The sequence below is a fragment of the Oncorhynchus keta genome, chromosome 1, assembly GCF_023373465.1.
Source record: "Oncorhynchus keta strain PuntledgeMale-10-30-2019 chromosome 1, Oket_V2, whole genome shotgun sequence".
Taxonomy (NCBI): domain Eukaryota; kingdom Metazoa; phylum Chordata; class Actinopteri; order Salmoniformes; family Salmonidae; genus Oncorhynchus; species Oncorhynchus keta.
The window spans coordinates 87,280,938-87,306,837 of NC_068421.1; the positions used below are offsets into that span (position 1 = coordinate 87,280,938).

Below are 25,900 nucleotides of genomic sequence, written 5' to 3' on the forward strand. Positions count from 1 at the left end.
AGAAAACAGTGACCTAGCACTAGTTTTCTATTCTTAGTGGCTCTTCTTTTTTTGTCCAGCTCCTGTGTAACAGCTGAATGTGGTTGACTAAAACCCTGCCCTGTTATTGTGTCCAGAGCCCCCCATCATTGACGGGGACTTCCACTCCAACCGAATCGAGCCTCTGGGGGGTAACGCCATCCTAAACTGTGAGGTACGAGGAGACCCCCTGCCCACCATCCAGTGGAGCAAGAAGGGTGTCAACATCCAGATCAGCAACCGTATCCACCAGCTGGACAACGGTTCTCTGGCCATCTACGGCACCGTGGTACGACACTGTTATTAAAGAGTTTACATCTAGTATATCTATATCTACAACACTGTGGTAGAGAACTATTAGAGTTCACATATCTATTATATCTATATCTACAACACTGTGGTACAGCACTATTAGAGTTCACATATCTAATATATCTATATCTACAACACTGTGGTACAGCACAATTAGAGTTCACACATCTAGTATATCTATATCTACAAGACTGTGGTACAGCACTATTACAGAGTTCACAAACTGTATCGAGTATATCTATATCTACAAGACTGTGGTACAGCACTATTACAGAGTTCACAAACTGTATCGAGTATATCTATATCTACAAGACTGTGGTACAGCACTATTACAGAGTTCACAAACTGTATCGAGTATATCTATATCTACAACACTGTGGTACAGCACTATTACGGAGTTCAAATATCTAGTATATCTATATCTACATCACTGTGGTACAGCACTATTACAGAGTTCACACACTGTATCTAGTATATCTAAATCTACAACACAGTGGTACAGCACTATTACAGAGTTCACATACTGTATCTAGTATATCTAAATCTACAACACAGCGGTACAGCACTATTACAGAGTTCACATACTGTATCTAGTATATCTAAATCTACAACACAGTGGTACAGCACTATTACAGAGTTCACATACTGTATCTAGTATATCTAAATCTACAACACAGTGGTACAGCACTATTACAGAGTTCACATACTGTATCTAGTATATCTAAATCTACAACACAGTGGTACAGCACTATTACAGAGTTCACATACTGTATCTAGTATATCTAAATCTACAACACAGTGGTACAGCACTATTACAGAGTTCACATACTGTATCTAGTATATCTAAATCTACAACACAGCGGTACAGCACTATTACAGAGTTCACATACTGTATCTAGTATATCTAAATCTACAACACAGTGGTACAGCACTATTACAGAGTTCACTATTACAACAGTTCACATACTGTATCTAGTATATCTAAATCTACAACACAGCGGTACAGCACTATTACAGAGTTCACATACTGTATCTAGTATATCTAAATCTACAACACAGTATATCTAAATCTACAACACAGCGGTACAGCACTATTACAGAGTTTACATACTGTATCTAGTATATCTAAATCTACAACACAGCGGTACAGCACTATTACAGAGTTCACATACTGTATCTAGTATATCTAAATCTACAACACAGCGGTACAGCACTATTACAGAGTTCACATACTGTATCTAGTATATCTAAATCTACAACACAGCGGTACAGCACTATTACAGAGTTCACATACTGTATCTAGTATATCTAAATCTACAACACAGCGGTACAGCACTATTACAGAGTTCACATACTGTATCTAGTATATCTAAATCTACAACACATACTGTATCTAGGTATAGCACTATTACAGAGTTCACATACTGTATCTAGTATATCTAAATCTACAACACAGTGGTACAGCACTATTACAGAGTTCACATACTGTATCTAGTATATCTAAATCTACAACACAGCGGTACAGCACTATTACAGAGTTCACATACTGTATCTAGTATATCTAAATCTACAACACAGCGGTACAGCACTATTACAGAGTTCACATACTGTATCTAGTATATCTAAATCTACAACACAGTGGTACAGCACTATTACAGAGTTCACATACTGTATCTAGTATATCTAAATCTACAACACAGCGGTACAGCACTATTACAGAGTTCACATACTGTATCTAGTATATCTATATATAGTCAGTTAAGAACAAATTCTTATTTACAATGACGGCCTAACCCGGCCAAACCCGGACGATGCTGGCCAAATTGTGTGCCACCCTATACTTCTCCTCTGAACATTCATTGTAGTCTGTTATTGTCTAGATGAATCTTGTTGATAGTGCTAACTGTTGTTATGTCTCCTCAGAATGAAGATGCAGGGAACTATATGTGTGTGGCCACCAACGATGCTGGGGTGGTGGAGAAGAGTGTCACTCTCACCCTGCAGAGTGAGTATACAGTAGATGAAGTAAACTAAATAGTTATCCTTTATGGTAATCCTATTCAGTTCCATGCTGTAATGCCCCACCTCTCCTCTGTCAGGTTCTCCCTCCACCCGTGTTGTGTTCTGAAAGAAGATACACATAGATGTTATAAAGATGACAGTAAAGTTCATGTGTTATGCTGTACTCCAACAGGCTCTCCCTCCATCACAGTAGAGCCGGTAGAGACGGTGGTAGACGCTGGCACCACGGTGCTACTGAACTGTCGTGCGGAAGGGGAGCCCACTCCTGTCATCGAGTGGTCCCGCCAGGGGAGCCCTCTCCTGGGTAACGAGCGCTTCACCACCCTTTCCAACGGCTCTCTGAGGCTGACCAGCGCCCAGAAGGAAGACACGGCCGAGTATCAGTGTGTGGCCAGGAACCTCCTGGGTTCTATGCTGGTCAGAGTCACTCTCACTGTCAGAGGTGAGTTAGCTATCTACTGTACGTCAACCCAACCTTTTGTGGGGAGGTGACTTCCAGGAGTTCGTATAGTTATAGTTTGTGATTAAAGATTGCGTATTTTGTGCCTCCCGAGTGGCGCAGTGGTCTAAGGCTTTACATCGCAGTGCTTGAGGCGTCACCACAGACCCGGGTTCGATCGATTTCCTCCGACACATTGGTGCGGCTGGCTTCCGGGTTAAGTGAGCAGTGTGTCAAGAAGCAGTGTGGCTTGGCAGGGTCGTGTTTCGGAGGACGCATGGCTCTCGACCTTCCCCTCTTCCAAGTCCGTACGGGAGTTGCAGTGATGGGACAAGACTGTAACTACCAATTGAGTATCACAAAATGTTGGGGAAAAGAAGATTTTCTTATTTTTAAAAAGATTTTTTTAAAATAAAATATAATAATGCTTATTTTCACAACTCGCGACCCACCTCTCACCTGCCCAGGGCCCTCTTTGGGCCCCGACCCATAGATTAAGAAACACTGGATTAGAAAAATGTTTTCAGTCTATCCCTCTGGTTATGCTAAAATACCAGAATGCACAGCAAAATAGCTTTGACATCTGTACTCCAGTCCACAAGAATACTGAAGTCAGATCTCATGCTTCATAGGGCTCTGGTAAAAAAGGAGGTTGGTCAATTGTGAATAGGGTGCTATTTGAGGGAATATGGTGCTATCTGGGATGCACACAGTATGATTGAGTGTGGTGACAATGCCTAACCCTGTCTCTCTGTGGCCCTGTCCCAGTGCACGGAGGGTTCTCAGAGTGGATGGAGTGGGGCCCCTGCAGTGTGTCCTGTGGTGTCGGGACTCAGCGGAGGCTGAGGCAGTGTAACAACCCCCTGCCTGCCAACGGGGGTCGCCACTGTGTCAATTCGGACACAGAGACACGCAGCTGCCAGGGCAAGCCCTGTCCAGGTCAGTCCAGTTACGGTGTGTGAGTGTGTGTGTGTGTGTGTGTGTGTGTGTGTGTGTGTGTGTGTGTGTGTGTGTGTGTGTGTGTGTGTGTGTGTGTGTGTGTGTGTGTGTGTGTGTGTGTGTGTGTGTGTGTGTGTGTGTGTGTGTATGTATGTGTGCACGTGTGTGTGTTACTCTCTGTATCCTGTGTGTCTGTCCATGCAGTGGATGGTAACTGGTCAGAGTGGTCAGAGTGGGAAGAGTGTTCTCGTACCTGTGGCCAGGGCAACAGGACCAGGGTGCGCACCTGCACCAACCCCTCCGTGCAGCATGGGGGCAGACCCTGTGAGGGCAAGGCAGTGGAGGCCATCATGTGTAGCATCAGGCCCTGTCCTGGTGAGTACTGGTCATGGCAAGCACTCTACTCCTGTACATTCCACTCATTGGATAAACAATCATAGAATGATAGAATCAATAGAATTGGAATCAATAGAATCAGACATTATTAAAGATTATGATTGGTCAAGCACGTATAATATTGATTATCTTATCCCAGTGGCAGGTAACTGGGGGGCGTGGTTGCCATGGAGCTCGTGCAGTGAGACGTGCGGTAAAGGGATGCAGACCAGAGTGCGTCTGTGTAACAACCCCCCTTCCTCATTCCACGGGCCACCGTGTGAAGGCCCCGACACACAGACACAACTCTGCAAGGAGAGACACTGTCCTGGTAAATGGTTTGGCAACTAAAACTCTGTCCTGGTAAATGGTTTGGGAACTAAGACTCTGTCCTGGTAAATGGTTTGGGAACTAAGACTCTGTCCTGGTAAATGGTTTGGGAACTAAGTCTGTCCTGGTAAATGGTTTGGGAACTATGACTCTGTCCTGGTAAATGGTTTGGGAACTATGAAATGGTTTGGGAACTCTCTGTCCTGGTAAATGGTTTGGGAAATGACTCTGTTTGGTTTGGGAACTATGACTCTGTCCTGGTAAATGGTTTGGGAACTATGACTCTGTCCTGGTAAATGGTTTGAGAACTATGACTCTGTTCTGGTAAATGGTTTGGGAACTAAGACTCTGTCCTAGTAAATGGTTTGGGAACTATGACTCTGTAAATGGTTTGGGAACTATGACTAAATGGTTTGAGAACTATGAAAATGGTTTGGGAACTATGACTCTGTCCTGGTAAATGGTTTGGGAACTATGACTCTGTCCTGGTAAATGGTTTGGGAACTATGACTCTGTCCTGGTAAATGGTTTGAGAACTATGACTCTGTTCTGGTAAATGGTTTGGGAACTAAGACTCAGTCCTGGTAAATGGTTTGAGAACTATGACTCTGTCCTGGTAAATGGTTTGGGAACTATGACTCTGTCCTGGTAAATGGTTTGGGAACTATGACTCTGTCCTGGTAAATGGTTTGGGAACTATGACTCTGTCCTGGTAAATGGTTTGAGAACTATGACTCTGTTCTGGTAAATGGTTTGGGAACTATGACAGTGCTGCTGTAGTTTAAGATGAGCTGTACTCTTTTTCACTTTTTCAGATTGAATTGTGGAGGGACTACTACCAGATTGCTTATATCTATCAAATCTTCTCAGAACTCACGTGTTTAGAGTGTAGGGGCTTGGGGTTGATTTGGGATTGGGCCTGACTCTGTCTCTTGCCCTCCAGTGGATGGGAAGTGGTCATCGTGGGTGAGCTGGGGGGCCTGCAGTGTCTCCTGTGGGGGTGGAACCAGACAACGGACACGCCTCTGTGCCAGCCCCGCCCCCCAGCACAGGGGCAGGCAGTGTGAGGGTAACGACGTGCACATCGACTTCTGCAACAGTGACCCGTGCCCTGGTGAGTAGTGACATCCTTACTCCTCTTATCTCTTATCCTCTTACACTAACTCGTATCCTCTTACACTAACTCTTAGCCTCTTACACTAACTCGTATCCTCTTACACTAACTCTTATCCTCTTACACTAACTCTTATCCTCTTACACTAACTCGTATCCTCTTACACTAACTCTTATCCTCTTACAGGAACTCTTATCCTCTTACACTAACTCTTATCCTCTTACACTAACTCGTATCCTCTTACACTAACTCTTATCCTCTTACACTAACTCTTATCCTCTTACACTAACTCGTATCCTCTTACACTAACTCTTATCCTCTTACACTAACTCTTATCCTCTTACAGGAACTCTTATCCTCTTACAGGAACTCTTATCCTCTAACACTAACTCGTATCCTCTTACACTAACTCGTATCCTCTTACACTAACTCTTATCCTCTTACACTAACTCTTATCCTCTTACACTAACTCTTATCTCACCTGGTTCATCTGTCTCACCTACAGCGAGTTGCATTGATCAAGTGTTGCAGACATTTTGTGTGTACTGACTGAGATGCATCTCTTTCTTTCCCTCTCTCTCTCTCTCCTATCCTTTCCCTTTCCCTCCCCCCTCTACCTCACCCTGTTAGTTCATGGTAACTGGGGTCTGTGGAGTAGTTGGGGCAGCTGCAGCAGGACGTGTAATGGAGGACAGATGAAGCGCTACAGAACATGTGACAACCCCAGACCCGCCAATGGGGGCAGAGCATGTGCCGGGGCAGACTCACAGATACAGAGGTGCAGCACAGCCAACTGCCCTGGTAAGTGTGTGCTTGTGTGTGTGAGATATGGAACGGAGTGATAGGACAGCACGGCGTTGGTCATGTCAACGCAAATGGATTGAGATTGCTAAGCCTTTGTGCTGAACATGAACTTACTATCACCAACACCATGTTCCAAAATTAAAACAAATACAAAACCTATTGAATGCACTCACAATCAAAGCGCTGGCACCTCATAGACTACGTGATTGTCAGGCGCTCTGATATCAAGGATGTCCTCATTACGTGAGCCGTGAGAGGAGCGGAGTGCTGGACAGATCATCGGATGATGTAGACCAAGCTCAGAATGAAAGTTCGCACAGCCACCTGCCTCAATATGTCCACCAAAAACAATCTGCACTGTGGTCGACTTCAGAAAACAGAGCCACGTAACAACCTATGTCGCTCTCTAGCAGAAAAACTAGAGAACATTGAGAATCTCCTGAATGCAGAGGGGTCCGATTCACGACAAATGGTCCTCTCTAAACACATCACTCTGAGTCAGCAGCCCACTCCATCAGTTACAGCAGTAAGAAACATCAGGACTGGTTCAATGAAAACTCCACGTACATCTCCACCCTACTGCCTGTTCACCCCGCTATCATCCAGAAGGCGAGGTCAGTACAGGTGCATCAAAGCTGGGACCGAGAGACTGAAAAACAGCTTCTATCTCAAGGCCATCAGACTGTTAAACAGCCACCACTAACATTGAGTGGCTGCTGCCAACACACTGACACTGACACTGACTCAACTCCAGCCACTTTAATAATGGGAATTGATGGGAAATTATGTAAATATATCACTAGCCACTTTAAACAATGCTACCTTATATAATGTTACTTACCCTACATTATTCATCTCATATGCATACGTATATACTGTACTCTATATCATCGACTGCATCCTTATGTAATACATGTATCACTAGCCACTTTAACTATGCCACTTTGTTTACATACTCATCTCATATGTATATACTGTACTCATTACCATCTACTGTATCTTGCCTATGCTGCTCTGTACCATCACTCATTCATATATCTTTATGTACATATTCTTTATCCCCATACACTGTGTATAAGACAGTAGTTTTGGAATTGTTAGTTAGATTACTTGTTGGTTATTACTGCATTTTCGGAACTAGAAGCACAAGCATTTCGCTACATTCGCATTAACATCTGCTAACCATGTGTATGTGACAAATAACATTTGATTTGATTTGAACTTGACATACACAAGGTATATAAAGACACACTCAACAGCCTTACATCTGAGTCCCTACAAAAGCAATGGCATGAGCAGCAGTGGGAGGCACAGTGCTTTACGGCATCTACAAAATGAGTGGTGGATCTCCAAAGTACAAGAAATCCAATCTTTTGCGGACAGATATGACAGGTACAGCATTTATGATGCCCTGAAGACCACCCACTGCCCAGGAAGTTGCTCTCCCTTGTCCCCTCAGAAGTGTAGATGAGTCCACTCTTATAAAGGACCAACCTAGGTTAGTCCAGAGGTGGAGTGAACAATTTGAAGCCCTCTTAAACCAGCCGTACCAAGTTGACTACTCAGTCCTCGACGTACCCCTAAACCCTGCCTACCATCCAGAGCCTTAATCTCCTTAATCTCTTGCAGCTGTAAAACCTTTTGAGGATCTCAAGACCCATGCCAAATCCTTTTAGTTTCCTGAGGGGGAATAGGCTTTGTCGTGCCCTCTTCACGACTGTCTTGGTGTGTTTGGACCAATCTAGTTTGTTGTTGATGTGGACACCAAGGAATTTGAAGCTCTCAACCTGCTCCACTACAGCCCCGTCGATGAGAATAGGGATGCGCTCGGTGCTCCTTTTCCTGTAGTCCACAATCATCTCCTTAGTCTTGGTTACGTTGAGGGATAGGTTGTTTTTCTGGCACCACCCGGCCAGGTCTCTGACCTCCTCCCTATAGGCTGTCTCGTCGTTGTTGGTGATCAGGCCACTGTTGTGTCATCAGCAAACTTAATGATGATGTTGGAGTAGTGCCTGGCCATGCAGTCGCGGGTGAACAGGGAGTACAGGAGGGGACTGAGCACGCACCCCTGGGGAGCTCCAGTGTTGAGGATGAGCGTGGCAGATGTGTTGCTACCTACCCTCACCACCTGGGGGCGGCCTGTCAGGAAGTCCAGGATCCAGTTGCAGAGGGAGGTGTTTAGTCCCAGGATCCTTAGCTTGGTGATGAGCTTTAAGGGTATTATGGTGTTGAACGCTGAGCTGTAGTCAATGAACAGCATTCTCACATAGGTGTTCCTTTTGTCCAGGTGGGAAAGGGCAGTGTGGAGTGCAATAGGGATTGCATCATCTGTGGATCTGTTTCGGCGGTATGCAAATTGGAGTGGGTCTAGGGTTTCTGGGATAATGGTGTTGACGTGAGCCATTCAGCCTTTCAAAGCACTTCATGAATACGGACATGAGTGCTACGGGTCTGTAGTCATTTAGGCAGGTTACCTTTGTGTTCTTGGGCACAGGGACTATGGTGGTCTGCTTGAAGCATGTTGGTATTACAGACTCAATCGGGGCCATGTTGAAAATGTCAGTGAAGACATCTGCCAGTTGGTCAGCACATGCCCGGAGCACACATCCTGGTAATCCATCTGGCCCCGCAGCCTTGTGTATGTTGACCTGTTTAAGGGTCTTACTCACGTCGGCTACGGAGAGCGTGATCAGACAGTCATCCGGAACAGCTGATGCTCTCATGCATGCCTCAGTGTTGCTTGCCTCGAAGCGAGCATAGAAGTGATTTAGCTCGTCTGGTAGGCTCGTGTCACTGGGCAGCTCGCGGCTGTGCTTCCCTTTGTAGTTTGTAATAGCCTGCAAGCCCTGCCACATCTGACGATTGTCGGAGCTGGTGTAGTATGATTCAATCTTAGCCCTGTATTGAAGCTTTGCCTGTTTGATGGTTCATCTGAGGGCATAGCAGGATATCTTGTACCACACCTTGAATGCGGCAGCTCTACCCTTTAGCTCAGTGCGAATGTTGCCTGTAATCCATGGCTTCTGGTTAGGGTATGTACGTACAGTCACTGTGGGGACGACGTCCTCGATGCACTTATTGATAAAGCCAGTAACTGATGTGGTGTACTCCTCAATGTCATCTGAAAAATCCCGGAACATGTTCCAGTCTGTGATAGCAAAACAGTAGTTTTGCATCTGCTTCATCTGACAATTTTTTTATAGACCGAGTCACTGGTGCTTCCTGCTTTAATTTGTGCTTGTAAGCAGGAATCAGGAGGATAGAGTTGTGGTTGGATTTACCAGATGGAGGGCGAGGGAGAGCTTTGTACGCGTCTCTGTGTGTGGAGTACAGGTGATCTAGAATGTATTTCCCTCTGGTTGCACATTTAACATGTTGATAGAGATTTGGTAGAACTGATTTAAGTTTCCCTGCATTAAAGTCTCCGGCCACTAGGAGCGCCGCCTCTGGGTGAGTGGTTTCCTTTTTTCTTATTTCAGCTGACTGAGTGTAGTCATAGTGCCAGCATCCGCCTGTGGTGGTAAATAAACAGCCACAAGAAGTATAGCTGAGAACTCTCTAGGCAAGTAGTGTGGCCTGCAGTTTATCACAATATACTCTACTTCAGGCGAGCAAAATCTAGAGACTTCCTTAGATTTCGTGCACCAGCTGTTGTTTACAACTATGCACAGACCCCCCCAGCTGAGTATCCATGTCATCATTCAGCCACGATTCCGTGAAGCATAGGATGGGTGTGTCACAACACTCCTGCACAAGGACATTGAAACAGAGAGTGGGGGTGACCCGGGGCTTCAGATTGGATGAGAATCTCTTCAAAATCAGGATGCTCCAAATCTGAATAGGTACTTGAGCTCCAGTACGTGGATGATTGCCCTGTTGTGCCTCTCTCACAGCAGCTGTGAGAGCGTACTGCAGAATGTTAACATCCCAAAAACTGAGGTCCTATGTCAGTAGTCATCTGACCCTCCACTTGAAACATATTCTCCATCTCAGACTCCTCACTGGCCATTGTACCACACTTTAAATATCTTGGAAGCATCCTCTAGGAAGACTGCAACATCGACCAGGATATCCAGAATCGGGTCAAACAGGCCTCTTCCTCCGTTGACCGGTTAAGGAAGAGGGCTTTTAACAACAGCAACCTACCTGCACCTACACACCAAAGTAGCAGTCTACCAGGCAGTGTGTAAATATCTACACTCCTTTATAGATGTGAAACATGGACAGTTTATAGCCGACAGAACAACTGGAATCCTTTGACGGAAAAGGCCTCCAACACATTTTGAAAGTGATCTGGCAGGACCATGTTCCGCACTTAGAGATCCTACAGAGAACCAAACTGCTGGAGCATTGAGGCGTCCATCACACTCCACCAGCGTTAGATGGCTCGGCCAATGCCACTCAGGTGCCAGAGGATCGCCTGCCGCGAAAGAGGCTGTGCGGACAGCTACAACTGGGCCGTCGCTCTGCAGGTGGGCAGAAAAACGCAGCTAAAGGACAAACTGAAGATATCACTAAAGAACTCTGGGATGAACCCTGTGTCTCTCCAGACTGTTGCTGCAGAGTGCAGTTGGCCAAGGAATAAAGTCTGGAACGGAGCCTGGCTAAGCGACAGAGAAGGAATATGACCATGCCTGCTCCGGCCCCAATGGGACAGGCCTTTGTGAGCTCTGTCTGTGGCAGACAGTGTGCATCCCGCATCAGATTACACAGTCATCAGTGAACCCACAAGCAGTAGTGGAAGTCATCATCGAATACGATGGACTACCTTAAGTAAGCGTATGTGCGGGTCGATGCTCACTCTGTCATGACTATGTATTTTTATATGTCTGTGTGTGTGTTTGCAGTGGATGGCAACTGGGGAGCGTGGCAGCCCTGGGGAGAATGCTCCGCCTCCTGTGCGGGCGGAGAGAGAACTCGAGTCAAACTCTGTAATAACCCATCGCCTAGCAACGAGGGCCGCCTCTGCCCAGGAGACTCCACCCAGGTGTCCAGGTGTAACGGCCAAGCGTGTCCAGGTATGGTGTGTGTTTGTGTGTGCATGGCCTGGCATGTGTGTGCGTGTGTTTGGCATGTGCGTGCCTGTGTGTGCACTAAACCTGTTCTCTCTCCCAGGTGGGCCTCAGAAGGCAAGAGGCAGCATCATAGGAAACATTAACAACGTGGAGTTTGGAATTGCCATCCTCAACGCCACCATCTCTGACAACCAATCTGGAGGCAGGGTTATACACGCCACCATCTCCAATGTACCTCGGAGCCTGGGTTAGTTACAGTTGTTTCCAACTGCTTACACACATTTTCAAAACCATCTCCTTTTTTCAAAACTCAACACACAATTCCCAAAACTGCTCACACAAAATGCTAAATGCCTCACATCTCCTTCAAAATGTAACACTGCATTCAAAATGTCATAAACCCGTCAGAATGAAGCATTTGCATCAAATAGCAAACACTGCTTTCATAAAAGTACATTTTTGTAGTCACCAGTGCTAAGCTACGCTTCATCTCTTCTCCGGCCTGGGTCTGGCCACAATAGTTTGTCCACATCACAAGATATGTTTTCTCTTGCCAAACATGGAGGGAAGTATCTCCTAGCATGGCGTATCCAACCTTGGACAGAGGCAACCTCTATGTCCCCACATGCGTCCTCCATTGCCTGGAGAAGCGGCATGCGGGCATAGGGTTGACGATCATACACTTTCCAGCGCCGGGCTGAGAAGAATTCCTCTATGGGATTTAGAAGGTGAATATGGGGGTAGGTACAAAACTACAAATTATGGATGGGTGGCAAACCAGTTTTGGACCAGAACAGCCCGGTGAAAACTAAAATTGTCCCATAAAACCACAAATCTAGCAGGCTCCTGATCTGGATCAGGGACAAGCATTGTGTGAACTGCATCCAGAAAAGTGAGCATATGGCCAGTGTTGTACGGACCCAGTGTGGCATTGTGGTGGAGGACCCCGTTTTGAGTGATGGCAGCACACATAGTTATATTACCCCCACGCTGTCCAGGGACATTGGTAAATGCCCTCTGTCCTATTACATTTCTTCTGCGGCGCCTGGTTTTGGTGAGGTTGAAGCCAACCTCATCCACATAAATAAATTCATGGCGAATTACATGGGCATCCAGCTCCAATACTCTCTGTAACAGACAAAAGGATATACAGATGAGTAAATATGTTATGTCTGAAGTACTGGAAGTAGTGTTGCTACATACTGACTCTGTCAGAGTTTCTCTCAAATGGCACCTTGTGAAGTTGTTTCATCGTCACTGGGCTGGATTCTCAGTCCGGCCTCTCTCATGGTCAAACCGTGGTTGATCACATGATCAACAAGTGTTGCCCTAATCTCATCAGAGATGGCTCTCCTTCCTTCTCTTCTTTGCCCTCATCCTCTTCTTCCTCTTCCTCTCCCTCCTACTCCTCTTGCTCTCTGTCCATTGTTGGCATCCATTGTTCAAAACAGGTAATCTGACCTTTGTACACTACAGTAAAGCAGTGATTGGTCAGTAATCAGTTAAGCTATTAGTGTTCGCACATGTGAGGAGTGTGTGACCTGGTGAATAAGTGTAGCATTTTGATTGGTTGTATTTGGAAAAGGAAAGCAAGTCACTTCCTGTTAGATTTTTGTGTTTTAGGTAGAGAATTGTGTGTAGTGTTTTGAAAAAAGTGTTTCATGCAATTGACAACTGAGTCAAAGGCTGAGAAATAGCTTATAGTTTTGGATATTTGGTGTGAGAGGTTTCAAAAATCGTGTGACTTGAAAAGATTTTATGTGTAAGCAGTTGGAAAAAACTGTAATAGACATTATGACATTGAGTTCAATATGTACCCTGTGTTTAAGTTTATAAAGATGTAGGCTGTAGTTGTTTCTAAGCACAGATCAGATAACAGATTCAGGTTTATTTTGTCACAGAGGGAAGAGCTGCACTAATTGACCCCAGTTCAAACGAATCACCCTGTTTCAAAATCTTCTCGAATAACCCCTTTCCTGACCTCACCTGTTGACCCCATGCAGGCCCAGCTATGAGGAAGCTGATCTCCATCCTGAACTCCATCTATTGGACGACGGCTCAGGAGCTAGGGGAGGCAGTGAACGGCTACTCTCTGACCAGAGGTGTGTTCAGACGGGAGACACAGGTGGAGTTTGCCACAGGTGAGAAGGGGAAGAATTTGGATATGTGTGTGTGTGTGTGTGTGTGTGTGTGTGTGTGTGTGTGTGTGTGTGTGTGTGTGTGTGTGTGTGTGTGTGTGTGTGTGTGTGTGTGTGTGTGTGTGTGTCTGTGTCTGTGTGTCTGTGTGTGTGTGTGTGTGTGTGTGTGTGTGTGTGTGTCTGTGTGTGTGTGTGTGTGTGTGTGTGTGTGTGTGTGTGTGTGTGTGTGTCTGTGTCTATATATTCTCTGGTATTACCATGAAGACCAGAGAATAAAGGGTTTCCGCCTTTATAAAGCAACCTCTGTCCACCAGGTGAGATCCTGAGGATGACCCATGTGGCTCGGGGGCTGGACTCAGACGGAGCACTGCTATTGGATATCGTGCTGAATGGACACATTCTGCAGCTGCCGTCTAATGCTGACATCAGCATCAAAGTAACAGAAAACACAGCTCCAGACGTATTACACCCTACACTACACACTCCATACTATCATACTCTCCTCATTTGAGATCTGAAGTGTAACTGAAATCAGTGCTGAAGACAATCTTTGTGTAACATACACAACAGATCTTAAGTTTGGTCCATAATGACAAACGTTGATAACCAGACTACAGATCACGATCAAACAGTTTAAATGAATTACAAAAAGACAATGAAAGGTAGTTATGAGGTGCAGAACTTGTTGGTTAAGGCTTATCCATGCTGGCTGTTGTTCATCTAACCCAGGACTACACAGAGGACTACATTCAGACTGGTCCAGGCCAGCTGTATGCTCTCTCCACCCGGATGTTCAGTATTGACCGGGTCAGTGTGCCCTACTCCTGGAACCACACAATCACCTACGACCCTGCCAAGGGAAAGATGCCCTACCTGGTGGAGACTCTCCATGCCTCGGCCATCAGCGCCCACTACCGCCCCCTAGAGGAAGTCCTGGAATACAAGCTCCACGCCACCATCACCAAGGGTGAGACTTTAAAGTCCTTGTTTTTCTCTCTCTCTCTTGACTTCCCTATACATTTGCACCCCTCCCCCCTTTTGCCCTCAAAACAGCCTCAATTTCGTCGGGGCATGGACTCTACAAGGTGTCGAAAGTGTTCCACAAGGATGCTGGCCCATGTTGACTCTACAAGGTGTCGAAAGTGTTCCACAAGGATGCTGGCCCATGTTGACTCTACAAGGTGTCAAAAGTGTTCCACAAGGATGCTGGCCCATGTTGACTCCAATGATTCTCATAGTTGTGTCAAGTTGGCTGGATGTCCTTGGGGTGGTGGACCATTCTTGGTACACACAGGAAACTGTTTAGTGTGAAAAACCCAGCAGTGTTGCAGTTCTGGACTCTTACTACCATACCCCGTTCAAAAGCACTTAAATATTTTGTCTTGCCTATTCACCCTCTGAATGGCACACATACACAATCCATGTCTCAATTGTCTCAAGGCTAAACAAAATCCTTCTTTAACCTGTCTCCTCCCCTTCATCTACATTGATTGAAGTAGATTTAACAAGTGACATCAATAAGGGATCATAGCTTTCACCTGGTCAATCTATGTCATGGAAAGTTCCTAATGTTTTGTACACTCAGTGTATACACTATCTATACACTACATTACGTTTCCACTTCACAATAGCAGCACTTACAGTTGACCGGGGCAGTTCTAGCAGGGCAGAAATTTGATGAACTGACTTGTTGGAAAGGTGGCATCCTATGACGGTGCCATGATGAAAGTCGCTGAGCTCTTCAGTACGGGCCATTCTACTGCCAATGTTTGTCTATGGAGATTGCATGGCTGTGTGCTCAATGTTATAAACCTGTCAGCAACGGGTGTCACTGAAATAACCGAATCCACTAGTTTAAAGGTGTCCACATACTTTTGTATATCTCACTCTCTTTAACGTAACAACTGTAACCATATTCTGTCAGGTGACCGTAGTAACCAGTGTCCCGTTGGCTTCAGGCTGGACTCTGCAGGACCCTACTGTGCAGGTAATCATGACAAGCCTCTTATTTTGGTAGTCTGTCTTCTCAACATGGGGAGTTTGTCCACACCTCTGTTCATGCTGGAGCAGTTTACTTTGTTACGTTATATTCAGTGAAGATTCACTTAAATGCACATTTTAAATTCACTTAAATGCATAATTTGTCTTGAGAAACCATAAGAAACATGATTTAAAACGGTGTTTGGGGTAAAATGACAGAGTAGAAGTCCAAGCTCAGGTCAATATCCATGTTGAGTATAAGACTGTTCTTGTTTGTGTTATGATTCAGATGAGGATGAGTGTAAGGAGAGGAGCCCTTGTTCTCATGTCTGTCACAATGCCATGGGAACCTACTATTGCTCCTGTCCCCGAGGACTCACCATCTCAGCTGACGGCAGGACCTGTCAGGGTACGCCCCACACACACAAACACACAAACACACACACACACTATGGGCTGGATTCAATCCGGACCGCGGAAGTATCACGGGAGATCTGTGTAAAAATGTACAGGTTTGAGCGAACATACGTAGAGTTTACTGTGAATGCAGTCTCCGCGAACGTGGGAACATTGTCTTTGAATTTCAATTTAGCTATAAAACGGATCTTCTGTGATTTTTCTGCCATACGGATTGAATCGAGCCCTATGTACACTAAAAAACAAATACCTATTTAGTTCCTCCACAAAACCACCTTTACTCGCATAGAATCTCTGCCTCTGTTTAAAAACTTAATGTCTAATGATTCCCTCTCTCTATGTTCTCAGACATTGATGAGTGTTCTCTGGGTGGGCACATGTGCCATGACGGGCAGGACTGTGAGAACACCATTGGCTCCTACCGCTGTGTGATGCGCTGTGGGCGGGGCTTCAGAAGGACAGCCGATGGACACAGTTGCCAAGGTTACACTCGTTTCCATCTTCAAGATTGTCAGTAGTTAATACAGTATATTAAGTGTCATTACTATGTAGGGTTGTTACGGTGACCGCATTACCTTTCACACCAGCAGTCAGGGATCCTGAGTGGCTAAGCAGTCTAAGGCACTGCATCTCTGTGCTAAAGGTGTCACTACAGACCCTGGTTTGATCCCAGGCTGTATCACAACCAGCCGTGATCGGGAGTCCCATAGGTCGGCGCACAATTGGCCCAGCATCGTCCGGGTTTGGGCGGTGTAGGCCTTCATTGTAAATAAGAATTTGTTCTTAACTGACTTGCCTAGTTAAATAAAGGTTAAATAAAAAATCAGGTCGCTAACGACCTGATACTCAGGTCTCTATTGTCCCTCCATCAGGTCCTAATGGTCTGATACTCAGGGGTGTATTGTCCCTCCATCAGGTCCTAATGGTCTGATACTCAGGTCTCTATTGTCCCTCCATCAGGTCCTAATGGTCTGATACTCAGATCTCTATTGTCCCTCCATCAGGTCCTAATGGTCTGATACTCAGGTCTCTATTGTCCCTCCATCAGGTCCTAATGGTCTGATACTCAGGTCTCTATTGTCCCTCCATCAGGTCCTAATGGTCTGATACTCAGGTCTCTATTGTCCCTCCATCAGGTCCTAATGGTCTGATACTCAGGTCTCTATTGTCCCTCCATCAGGTCCTAATGGTCTGATACTCAGGTCTCTATTGTCCCTCCATCAGGTCCTAATGGTCTGATACTCAGGTCTCTATTGTCCCTCCATCAGGTCCTAATGGTCTGATACTCAGGTCTCTATTGTCCCTCCATCAGGTCCTAATGGTCTGATACTCAGGTGTGTATTGTCCCTCCATCAGGTCCTAATGGTCTGATACTCAGGGCTCTATTGTCCCTCCATCAGGTCCTAATGGTCTGATACTCAGGTCTCTATTGTCCCTCCATCAGGTCCTAATGGTCTGATACTCAGGTTTCTATTGTCCCTCCATCAGGTCCTAATGGTCTGATACTCAGGTCTCTATTGTCCCTCCATCAGGTCCTAATGGTCTGATACTCAGGTCTCTATTGTCCCTCCATCAGGTCCTAATGGTCTGATACTCAGGTCTCTATTGTCCCTCCATCAGGTCCTAATGGTCTGATACTCAGGGGTGTATTGTCCCTCCATCAGGTCCTAATGGTCTGATACTCAGGGCTCTATTGTCCCTCCATCAGGTCCTAATGGTCTGATACTCAGGTCTCTATTGTCCCTCCATCAGGTCCTAATGGTCTGATACTCAGGTCTCTATTGTCCATCCATCAGGTCCTAATGGTCTGATACTCAGGTCTCTATTGTCCCTCCATCAGGTCCTAATGGTCTGATACTCAGGGCTCCATTGTCCTTCCATCAGGTCCTAATGACCTGTTACTCAGGTCTATTGTCCCTCCATCAGGTCCTAATGGTCTGATACTCAGGTTTCTATTGTCCCTCCATCAGGTCCTAATGGTCTGATACTCAGGTCTCCATTGTCCTTCCATCAGGTCCTAATGACCTGTTACTCAGGTCTCTATTGTCCCTCCATCAGGTCCTAATGGTCTGATACTCAGGTTTCTATTGTCCCTCCATCAGGTCCTAATGGTCTGATACTCAGGGCTCTATTGTCCCTCCATCAGGTCCTAATGGTCTGATACTCAGGTCTCCATTGTCCCTCCATCAGGTCCTAATGGTCTGATACTCAGGTCTCTATTGTCCCTCCATCAGGTCCTAATGGTCTGATACTCAGGTCTCTATTGTCCCTCCATCAGGTCCTAATGGTCTGATACTCAGGTCTCTATTGTCCCTCCATCAGGTCCTAATGGTCTGATACTCAGGTCTCTATTGTCCCTCCATCAGGTCCTAATGGTCTGATACTCAGGTCTCTATTGTCCCTCCATCAGGTCCTAATGGTCTGATACTCAGGTCTCTATTGTCCCTCCATCAGGTCCTAATGGTCTGATACTCAGGTCTCTATTGTCCCTCCATCAGGTCCTAATGGTCTGATACTCAGGTCTCTATTGTCCCTCCATCAGGTCCTAATGGTCTGATACTCAGGTCTCTATTGTCCCTCCATCAGGTCCTAATGGTCTGATACTCAGGTCTCTATTGTCCCTCCATCAGGTCCTAATGGTCTGATACTCAGGTCTCTATTGTCCCTCCATCAGGTCCTAATGGTCTGATACTCAGGTCTCTATTGTCCCTCCATCAGGTCCTAATGGTCTGATACTCAGGGCTCTATTGTCCCTCCATCAGGTCCTAATGGTCTGATACTCAGGTCTCTATTGTCCCTCCATCAGGTCCTAATGGTCTGATACTCAGGTCTCTATTGTCCATCCATCAGGTCCTAATGGTCTGATACTCAGGGCTCCATTGTCCTTCCATCAGGTCCTAATGACCTGTTACTCCTGTATTGTCCCTCCATCAGGTCCTAATGGTCTGATACTCAGGTTTCTATTGTCCCTCCATCAGGTCCTAATGGTCTGATACTCAGGTCTCTATTGTCCATCCATCAGGTCCTAATGGTCTGATACTCAGGTCTCTATTGTCCCTCCATCAGGTCCTAATGGTCTGATACTCAGGTCTCTATTGTCCCTTCATCAGGTCCTATGGCCTGATACTCAGGCTCTGTTGTCCCTTCATCGGGTCCTATGGCCTGATACTCAGGCTCTGTTGTCCCTCTATCAGGTCCTAGTGGCCAGATACTCAGGTTCTATTGTCCATCCATCAGGTCCTAATGGCCTGATACTCAGGCTCTGTTGTCCCTTCATTAGGTCCTATGGCCTGATACTCAGGCTCTATTGTCCCTCCATCAGGTCCTAATGGCCTGATACTCAGACTCTATTGTCCCTCTATCAGGTCCTAGTGGCCGGATACTCAGGCTCTATTGTCCCTCCATCAGGTCCTAATGGCCTGACACTCAGGCTCTATTGTCCCTCCATCAGGTCCTAATGGCCTGATACTCAGGCTCTATTGTCCCTCCATCAGGTCCTAATGGTCTGATACTCAGGTCTCTATTGTCCATCCATCAGGTCCTAATGGTCTGATACTCAGGTCTCTATTGTCCCTCCATCAGGTCCTAATGGTCTGATACTCAGGGCTCCATTGTCCTTCCATCAGGTCCTAATGACCTGTTACTCCGGGGTGTATTGTCCCTCCATCAGGTCCTAATGGTCTGATACTCAGGTCTCTATTGTCCCTCCATCAGGTCCTAATGGTCTGATACTCAGGGCTCTATTGTCCCTCCATCAGGTCCTAATGGTCTGATACTCAGGTCTCTATTGTCCCTCCATCAGGTCCTAATGGTCTGATACTCAGGTCTCTATTGTCCCTCCATCAGGTCCTAATGGTCTGATACTCAGGTCTCTATTGTCCCTCCATCAGGTCCTAATGGTCTGATACTCAGGTCTCTATTGTCCCTCCATCAGGTCCTAATGGTCTGATACTCAGGTCTCTATTGTCCCTCCATCAGGTCCTAATGGTCTGATACTCAGGTCTCTATTGTCCCTCCATCAGGTTCTAATGGTCTGATACTCAGGTCTCTATTGTCCCTCCATCAGGTCCTAATGGTCTGATACTCAGGTCTCTATTGTCCCTCCATCAGGTCCTAATGGTCTGATACTCAGGGCTCTATTGTCCCTCCATCAGGTCCTAATGACCTGTTACTCAGGGGTGTATTGTCCCTCTAACCACTCTGACATCAATGCAAATGCAATAAAACATCACATCAAACACTTATCAAAACAGGATGTTCGTTTAAAACTCACCTCTCCTCAATATACTTCTGTATATATAGTGTATGTTTTGATTTCTAAGGAATTCTAAGGTTTGTATCATATACTACTAAAGTTGCCAAATAAATCTAGCATATAGGTTTCAAATCATCACTTTTACGCTCAGCATAGCCACTTCATATAGGCACGCTCCTCCAGAATACGAAAGATATCCTTTCTATTTTATTCTTACTATAAAATCATATCATATAAAATAATGGAATGGGACTTATAAGCATAGCTTGTCAGCTAAATGAACAAGCCTACAGCCTATGGCATGGTGCATAGCCAGATGACATACTCAACTCATATTCTGTTCTTCTGAAATACATTTTCTTCATATCATAATGTTTCTTTAGACCTGCCTAAAATAAACCATGGATTTATTGTGATGCTTTACATTACATTGATTTATTATACTTTTTTAAATGTAGATGTTCCAAAAGCAATGTATCATCAGCTTTTATGCGGTGACCTGGAGATGCTAAAGGTGTTTATGTTAATTAAGGGTTAATTGCCGTGAGACCGGCAGTCTGTTGCATGACAATAAAACGTCCCGCCCGCAACAGCCCTATGAAGGTATAAAGCTATTTCTAAGCTGTCATTGTATTATTGTTTATTTGATTTTGGTTCATTTTCAAGATGTCAATGAGTGCCAGGAGTCTAACCCGTGTAACCAGCACTGTCTGAACACCATCGGTAGCTACCGCTGTGCCTGTGAGCCCGGGTACCAACTCAGGAACCGCCGCTGTATAGGTGAGCACAGTACACTGCAGATTGGGTCAGCACAATAGTGTGAAACGTGTTTTGATGGTTTCAGTTCTGGACCTGACCTGCTTCTCTTTCTCTCTCTCTCGCCCCCTCTGTCTCTCTCTGTCTCTGTCTCTGTCTCTCTCTCTGTCTCTGTCTCTGTCTCTGTCTCTCTCTCCTCTCTCTCACTCTCTCTCTCTCTCTCTCCTCTCTCTCTCTCTCTCTCTCTCTCTCTCTCTCTCTCTCTCTCTCTCTCTCTCTCTCTCTCTCTCTCTCTCTCTCTCTCTCTCCTCAGACATAAACGAGTGCAGACAGAGGGTGTGTCGTTCAGACCAGCAGTGTAAGAACATGCGGGGAAGCTACACCTGTATTGACCTTTGCCCTGCTGGCATGACCAAAGGTGCCAACGGGACGTGTGTGGGTGAGTGTGCCAGAACTGGGCATCAGCACCTTCATAACTCACCCGTACCCAACTTCAAAAGACACTATTCAAAACTGAAAGGAGGATTTTGTGTCCAGGAGATCTGTGGATAACCTATTCCAAATGTTTAAAGAAAAGGTTGGGAGTGGGTGGATTTTATATACAGCCCTTTCTGTTTGGTGGGGTAATGGTTTCAATGTCAAATATCTATATTCAATATAAAACCTCTCCATGTGTCTTCTCCCTATAGATATAGATGAATGCAGAGACGGGACACATCAGTGCAGATACAACCAGATCTGTGAGAACAGCAGAGGGAGCTACCATTGTACCTGCCCCAGGGGCTATCGCTCTCAGGGTGTAGGACGCCCCTGTGTGGGTACGTACCCCACTCTACCCCCAAACCACCTCACCCACCACCCCTCACCCACTACCCCACTACCCCTCAGCTGCCCTGCTTCTGCACGCAGACCTCCACTATCCCTCACCCATTGTACCTCACCTACTACCGGTCACCCACTACCCACTAACCCACTACCCCTCACCCACTATACCTCACCCACTACCCACTAACCCACTACCCCTCACCCACTATACCTCACCCACTACCCCTCACCCACTATACCTCACCCACTACCCACTAACCCACTACCCCTCACCCACTACCCCTCACCCACTGCCCCTCACTCCTTACCCACTACCCCTCACCCCTTATCCACTACTCCTCACCCCACTACCCCACCACCCTACACCCACTATCTCTCACCCTTCACTACTACCCCTCACCCACTCTCCCTTACCCACTGCCACTAACCCACTGCTCCTCACCCACTACCCAATACCCCTCACCCACTACACCTCTGCTTCTGCATGCATACCTCTCTCCATCTCTCCCTAAGCTGCAGTAATACCCCAGCCAGCTGTGGCATCACATCCTCCCTCTGCCTTTATAATGCTAATGTAGCTAAAGAACTGTTGTCTTCTGTGGAAATCCCTTGCTATCTCATAACTATCACAAAGAGAAGATGAGCACTAGGTACTGAGTGGCTGTGTAGTTAGAGTTTAAACACAGGGTTAACAGAAAGGTAAGGAGCCACAGACAGGACAACAGGAAAGGGACCTGGAATGAACCTGTCTGTCTGTCTGTCATCACAAGGCCAGCATCTCTCTCTCTCACTCTTGGCTCTGTCACTTACAGTTTCCACCTTTGACCTTTTGACCGGGCTGCACCCGACCTGGGGTCGCTTTGCTTTGTAATGGCATACACTCACTGTCTTTGTCTGTATCCCCTATGACATCATCAACACTGGACACTGATGTCTACTCTGTACCTACTTACCTGTACAATTTGAACATTTTGTTGCATTAAATTGGATATACAGTATGTTTCATTTCAATTTCAAGTGGCAACATTTTAACTGAGCACCATAGTGAGTTAAGAGACTATTTGGCAAACCTGAAAAAGTATGTATTTACAATATAGTGCCTTGCGAAAGTATTCGGCCCCCTTGAACTTTGCGACCTTTTGCCACATTTTAGGCTTCAAACATAAAGATATAAAACTGTATATTTTTGTGAAGAATCAACAACAAGTGGGACACAATCATGAAGTGGAACGACATTTATTGGATATTTCAAACTTTTTTAACAAATCAAAAGCTGAAAAATTGGGCGTGCAAAATTATTCAGCCCCTTTACTTTCAGTGCAGCAAACTCTCTCCAGAAGTACAGTGAGGATCTCTGAATGATCCAATGTTGACCTAAATGACTAATGATGATAAATACAATCCACCTGTGTGTAATCAAGTCTCCGTATAAATGCACCTGCACTGTGATAGTCTCAGAGGTCCGTTAAAAGCGCAGACAGCATCATGAAGAACAAGGAACACACCAGGCAGGTCCGAGATACTGTTGTGAAGAAGTTTAAAGCCGGATTTGGATACAAAAAGATTTCCCAAGCTTTAAACATCCCAAGGAGCACTGTGCAAGCGATAATATTGAAATGGAAGGAGTATCAGACCACTGCAAATCTACCAAGACCTGGCAGTCCCTCTAAACTTTCAGCTCATACAAGGAGAAGACTGATCAGAGATGCAGCCAAGAGGCCCATGATCACTCTGGATGAACTGCAGAGATCTACAGCTGAGGTGGGAGACTCTGTCCATAGGACAACAATCAGTCGTATATTGCACAAATCTGGCCTTTATGGAAGAGTGGCAAGAAGAAAGCCATTTCTTAAAGATATCCATAAAAAGTGTCGTTTAAAGTTTGCCACAAGCCACCTGGGAGACACACCAAACATGTGGAAGAAGGTGCTCTGGTCAGATGAAACCAAAATTGAACTTTTTGGCAACAATGCAAAACGTTATGTTTGGCGTAAAAGCAACACAGCACATCACCCTGAACACACCATCCCCACTGTCAAACATGGTGGTGGCAGCATCATGCTTTGGGCCTGCTTTTCTTCAGCAGGGACAGGGAAGATGGTTAAAATTGATGGGAAGATGGATGGAGCCAAATACAGGACCATTCTGGAAGAAAACCTGATGGAGTCTGCAAAAGACCTGAGACTGGGACGGAGATTTGTCTTCCAACAAGACAATGATCCAAAACATAAAGCAAAATCTACAATGGAATGGTTCAAAAATAAACATATCCAGGTGTTAGAATGGCCAAGTCAAAGTCCAGACCTGAATCCAATCGAGAATCTGTGGAAAGAACTGAAAACTGCTGTTCACAAATGCTCTCCATCCAACCTCACTGAGCTCGAGCTGTTTTGCAAGGAGGAATGGGAAAAAATTTCAGTCTCTCGATGTGCAAAACTGATAGAGACATACCCTAAGCGACTTACAGCTGTAATCGCAGCAAAAGGTGGCGCTACAAAGTATTAACTTTAGGGGGCTGAATAATTTTGCACGCCCAATTTTTCAGTTTTTGATTTGTTAAAAAAGTTTGAAATATCCAATAAATGTCATTCCACTTCATGATTGTGTCCCACTTGTTGTTGATTCTTCACAAAAAAATAGTTTTATATCTTTATGTTTGAAGCCTGAAATGTGGCAAAAGGTCACAAAGTTCAAGGGGGCCGAATACTTTCGCAAGGCACTGTATATACAGATGTAGGTCTCTATCCAATCCGTGTTGCGCAAGTTCCGTGTTACAGCATGGTTGGAATTTAAAGGCATTGTTCCCACGTTAGCAGAGACTGCTTCATGGTAAACGCTGCAGATATCGGCTCAAAAGGAAATTACCTTAACATTTCTATAGCACAATCTGTAACGCTACAGAGATTGAATAGAGCCCATGGATTTGATTTAATTCAAGCATTCTTGTTTGGTGTGAGATGTAATGTATTCATTCTCTCATTGAAAAAGTTCAAAGGCGGGCCTCCCGAGTGGTGCAGTGGTCTAAAGAACTGCATCGCAGTGCTAGAGGAGTCACTACAGACCCGGGTTCGATCCCGTGCTGTATTACAACCGGCCGTGATCAGGAGTCCCATAGGGCTGCGCACAATTGGCCCAGCGTCGTCAGAGATCGGGGAGGGCTTTGCCCAGCGTCGTCAGGGATCGGGGAGGGCTTGGTCGGGGGGGCTTTACTTGGCTCATCGTGCTCTAGTGACTCCTTGTGGCGGGCCAGGCTGACCTTGGTCGTCAGTTGAAAGGTGTTTCCTCCAACACATTGGTGGCTTCTGGTTTAAGTAGACAGGTGTTATTAAGAAGCATGGTTTGGCGAGTCATGCTTCGGAGGACGTATGACTTCACCTCCCGAGCCCGTTGGGGAGTTGCAGCAATGAGACAAGATCGAAAAAGGGGGTCAAATAGAACATAAATAAAAAGTTAAAAGACACTTTTTAGATGAATACACTTATGCCTTGATGATATGTATTGTCAAACGTTGGGGTGATTGTTCCTGTACGTTGGGGTAATTGTTCCTGTACGTTGGGGTGATTGTTCCTGTACGTTGGGGTGATTGTTCCTGTACGTTGGGGTGATTGTTCCTGTACGTTGGGGTGATTATTCCTGTACGTTGGGGTGATTGTTCCTGTACGTTGGGGTGATTGTTCCTGTACGTTGGGGTGATTGTTCCTGTACGTTGGGGTGATTATTCCTGTACGTTGGGGTGATTATTCCTGTACGTTGGGGTGATTATTCGTTGGGGTTATTCCTTATTCCTGTACGTTGGGGTGATTATTCCTGTACGTTGGGGTGATTATTCCTGTACGTTGGGGTGATTATTCCTGTACGTTGGGGTGATTATTCCTGTACGTTGGGGTGATTATTCCTGTACGTTGGGGTGATTATTCCTGTACGTTGGGGTGATTATTCCTGTACGTTGGGGTGATTATTCCTGTACGTTGGGGTGATTATTCCTGTACGTTGGGGTGATTATTCCTGTACGTTGGGGTGATTGTTCCTGTACGTTGGGGTGATTATTCCTGTACGTTGGGGTGATTATTCCTGTACGTTGGGGTGATTATTCCTGTACGTTGGGGTGATTGTTTTCCATCTCTTCCTTTCTCATCCTCTTGTCTTCCTCACACCACTTTA

The 25,900-nt window shown here is 45.7% G+C and overlaps 1 protein-coding gene across 1 annotated transcript in view; it reads left to right on the forward strand.

Moving 5' to 3' along the window:
* The window catches only part of hmcn1 (hemicentin 1), a 253,969-nt gene that overhangs the window by 221,997 nt on the left and 6,072 nt on the right, over positions 1–25,900 (forward strand). The window contains exons 83-101 of the mRNA XM_052523937.1: positions 117–307; positions 2,254–2,335; positions 2,525–2,794; positions 3,560–3,730; positions 3,935–4,105; positions 4,266–4,436; positions 5,379–5,549; positions 6,180–6,350; positions 11,201–11,371; positions 11,469–11,615; positions 13,372–13,509; positions 13,821–13,942; positions 14,236–14,473; positions 15,431–15,493; positions 15,776–15,895; positions 16,252–16,386; positions 20,825–20,938; positions 21,228–21,353; positions 21,604–21,732. Of these exons, the coding sequence (XP_052379897.1) occupies positions 117–307; positions 2,254–2,335; positions 2,525–2,794; positions 3,560–3,730; positions 3,935–4,105; positions 4,266–4,436; positions 5,379–5,549; positions 6,180–6,350; positions 11,201–11,371; positions 11,469–11,615; positions 13,372–13,509; positions 13,821–13,942; positions 14,236–14,473; positions 15,431–15,493; positions 15,776–15,895; positions 16,252–16,386; positions 20,825–20,938; positions 21,228–21,353; positions 21,604–21,732 (2,901 nt within the window). The remainder of the gene's footprint in view (positions 1–116; positions 308–2,253; positions 2,336–2,524; positions 2,795–3,559; positions 3,731–3,934; positions 4,106–4,265; positions 4,437–5,378; positions 5,550–6,179; positions 6,351–11,200; positions 11,372–11,468; positions 11,616–13,371; positions 13,510–13,820; positions 13,943–14,235; positions 14,474–15,430; positions 15,494–15,775; positions 15,896–16,251; positions 16,387–20,824; positions 20,939–21,227; positions 21,354–21,603; positions 21,733–25,900) is intronic.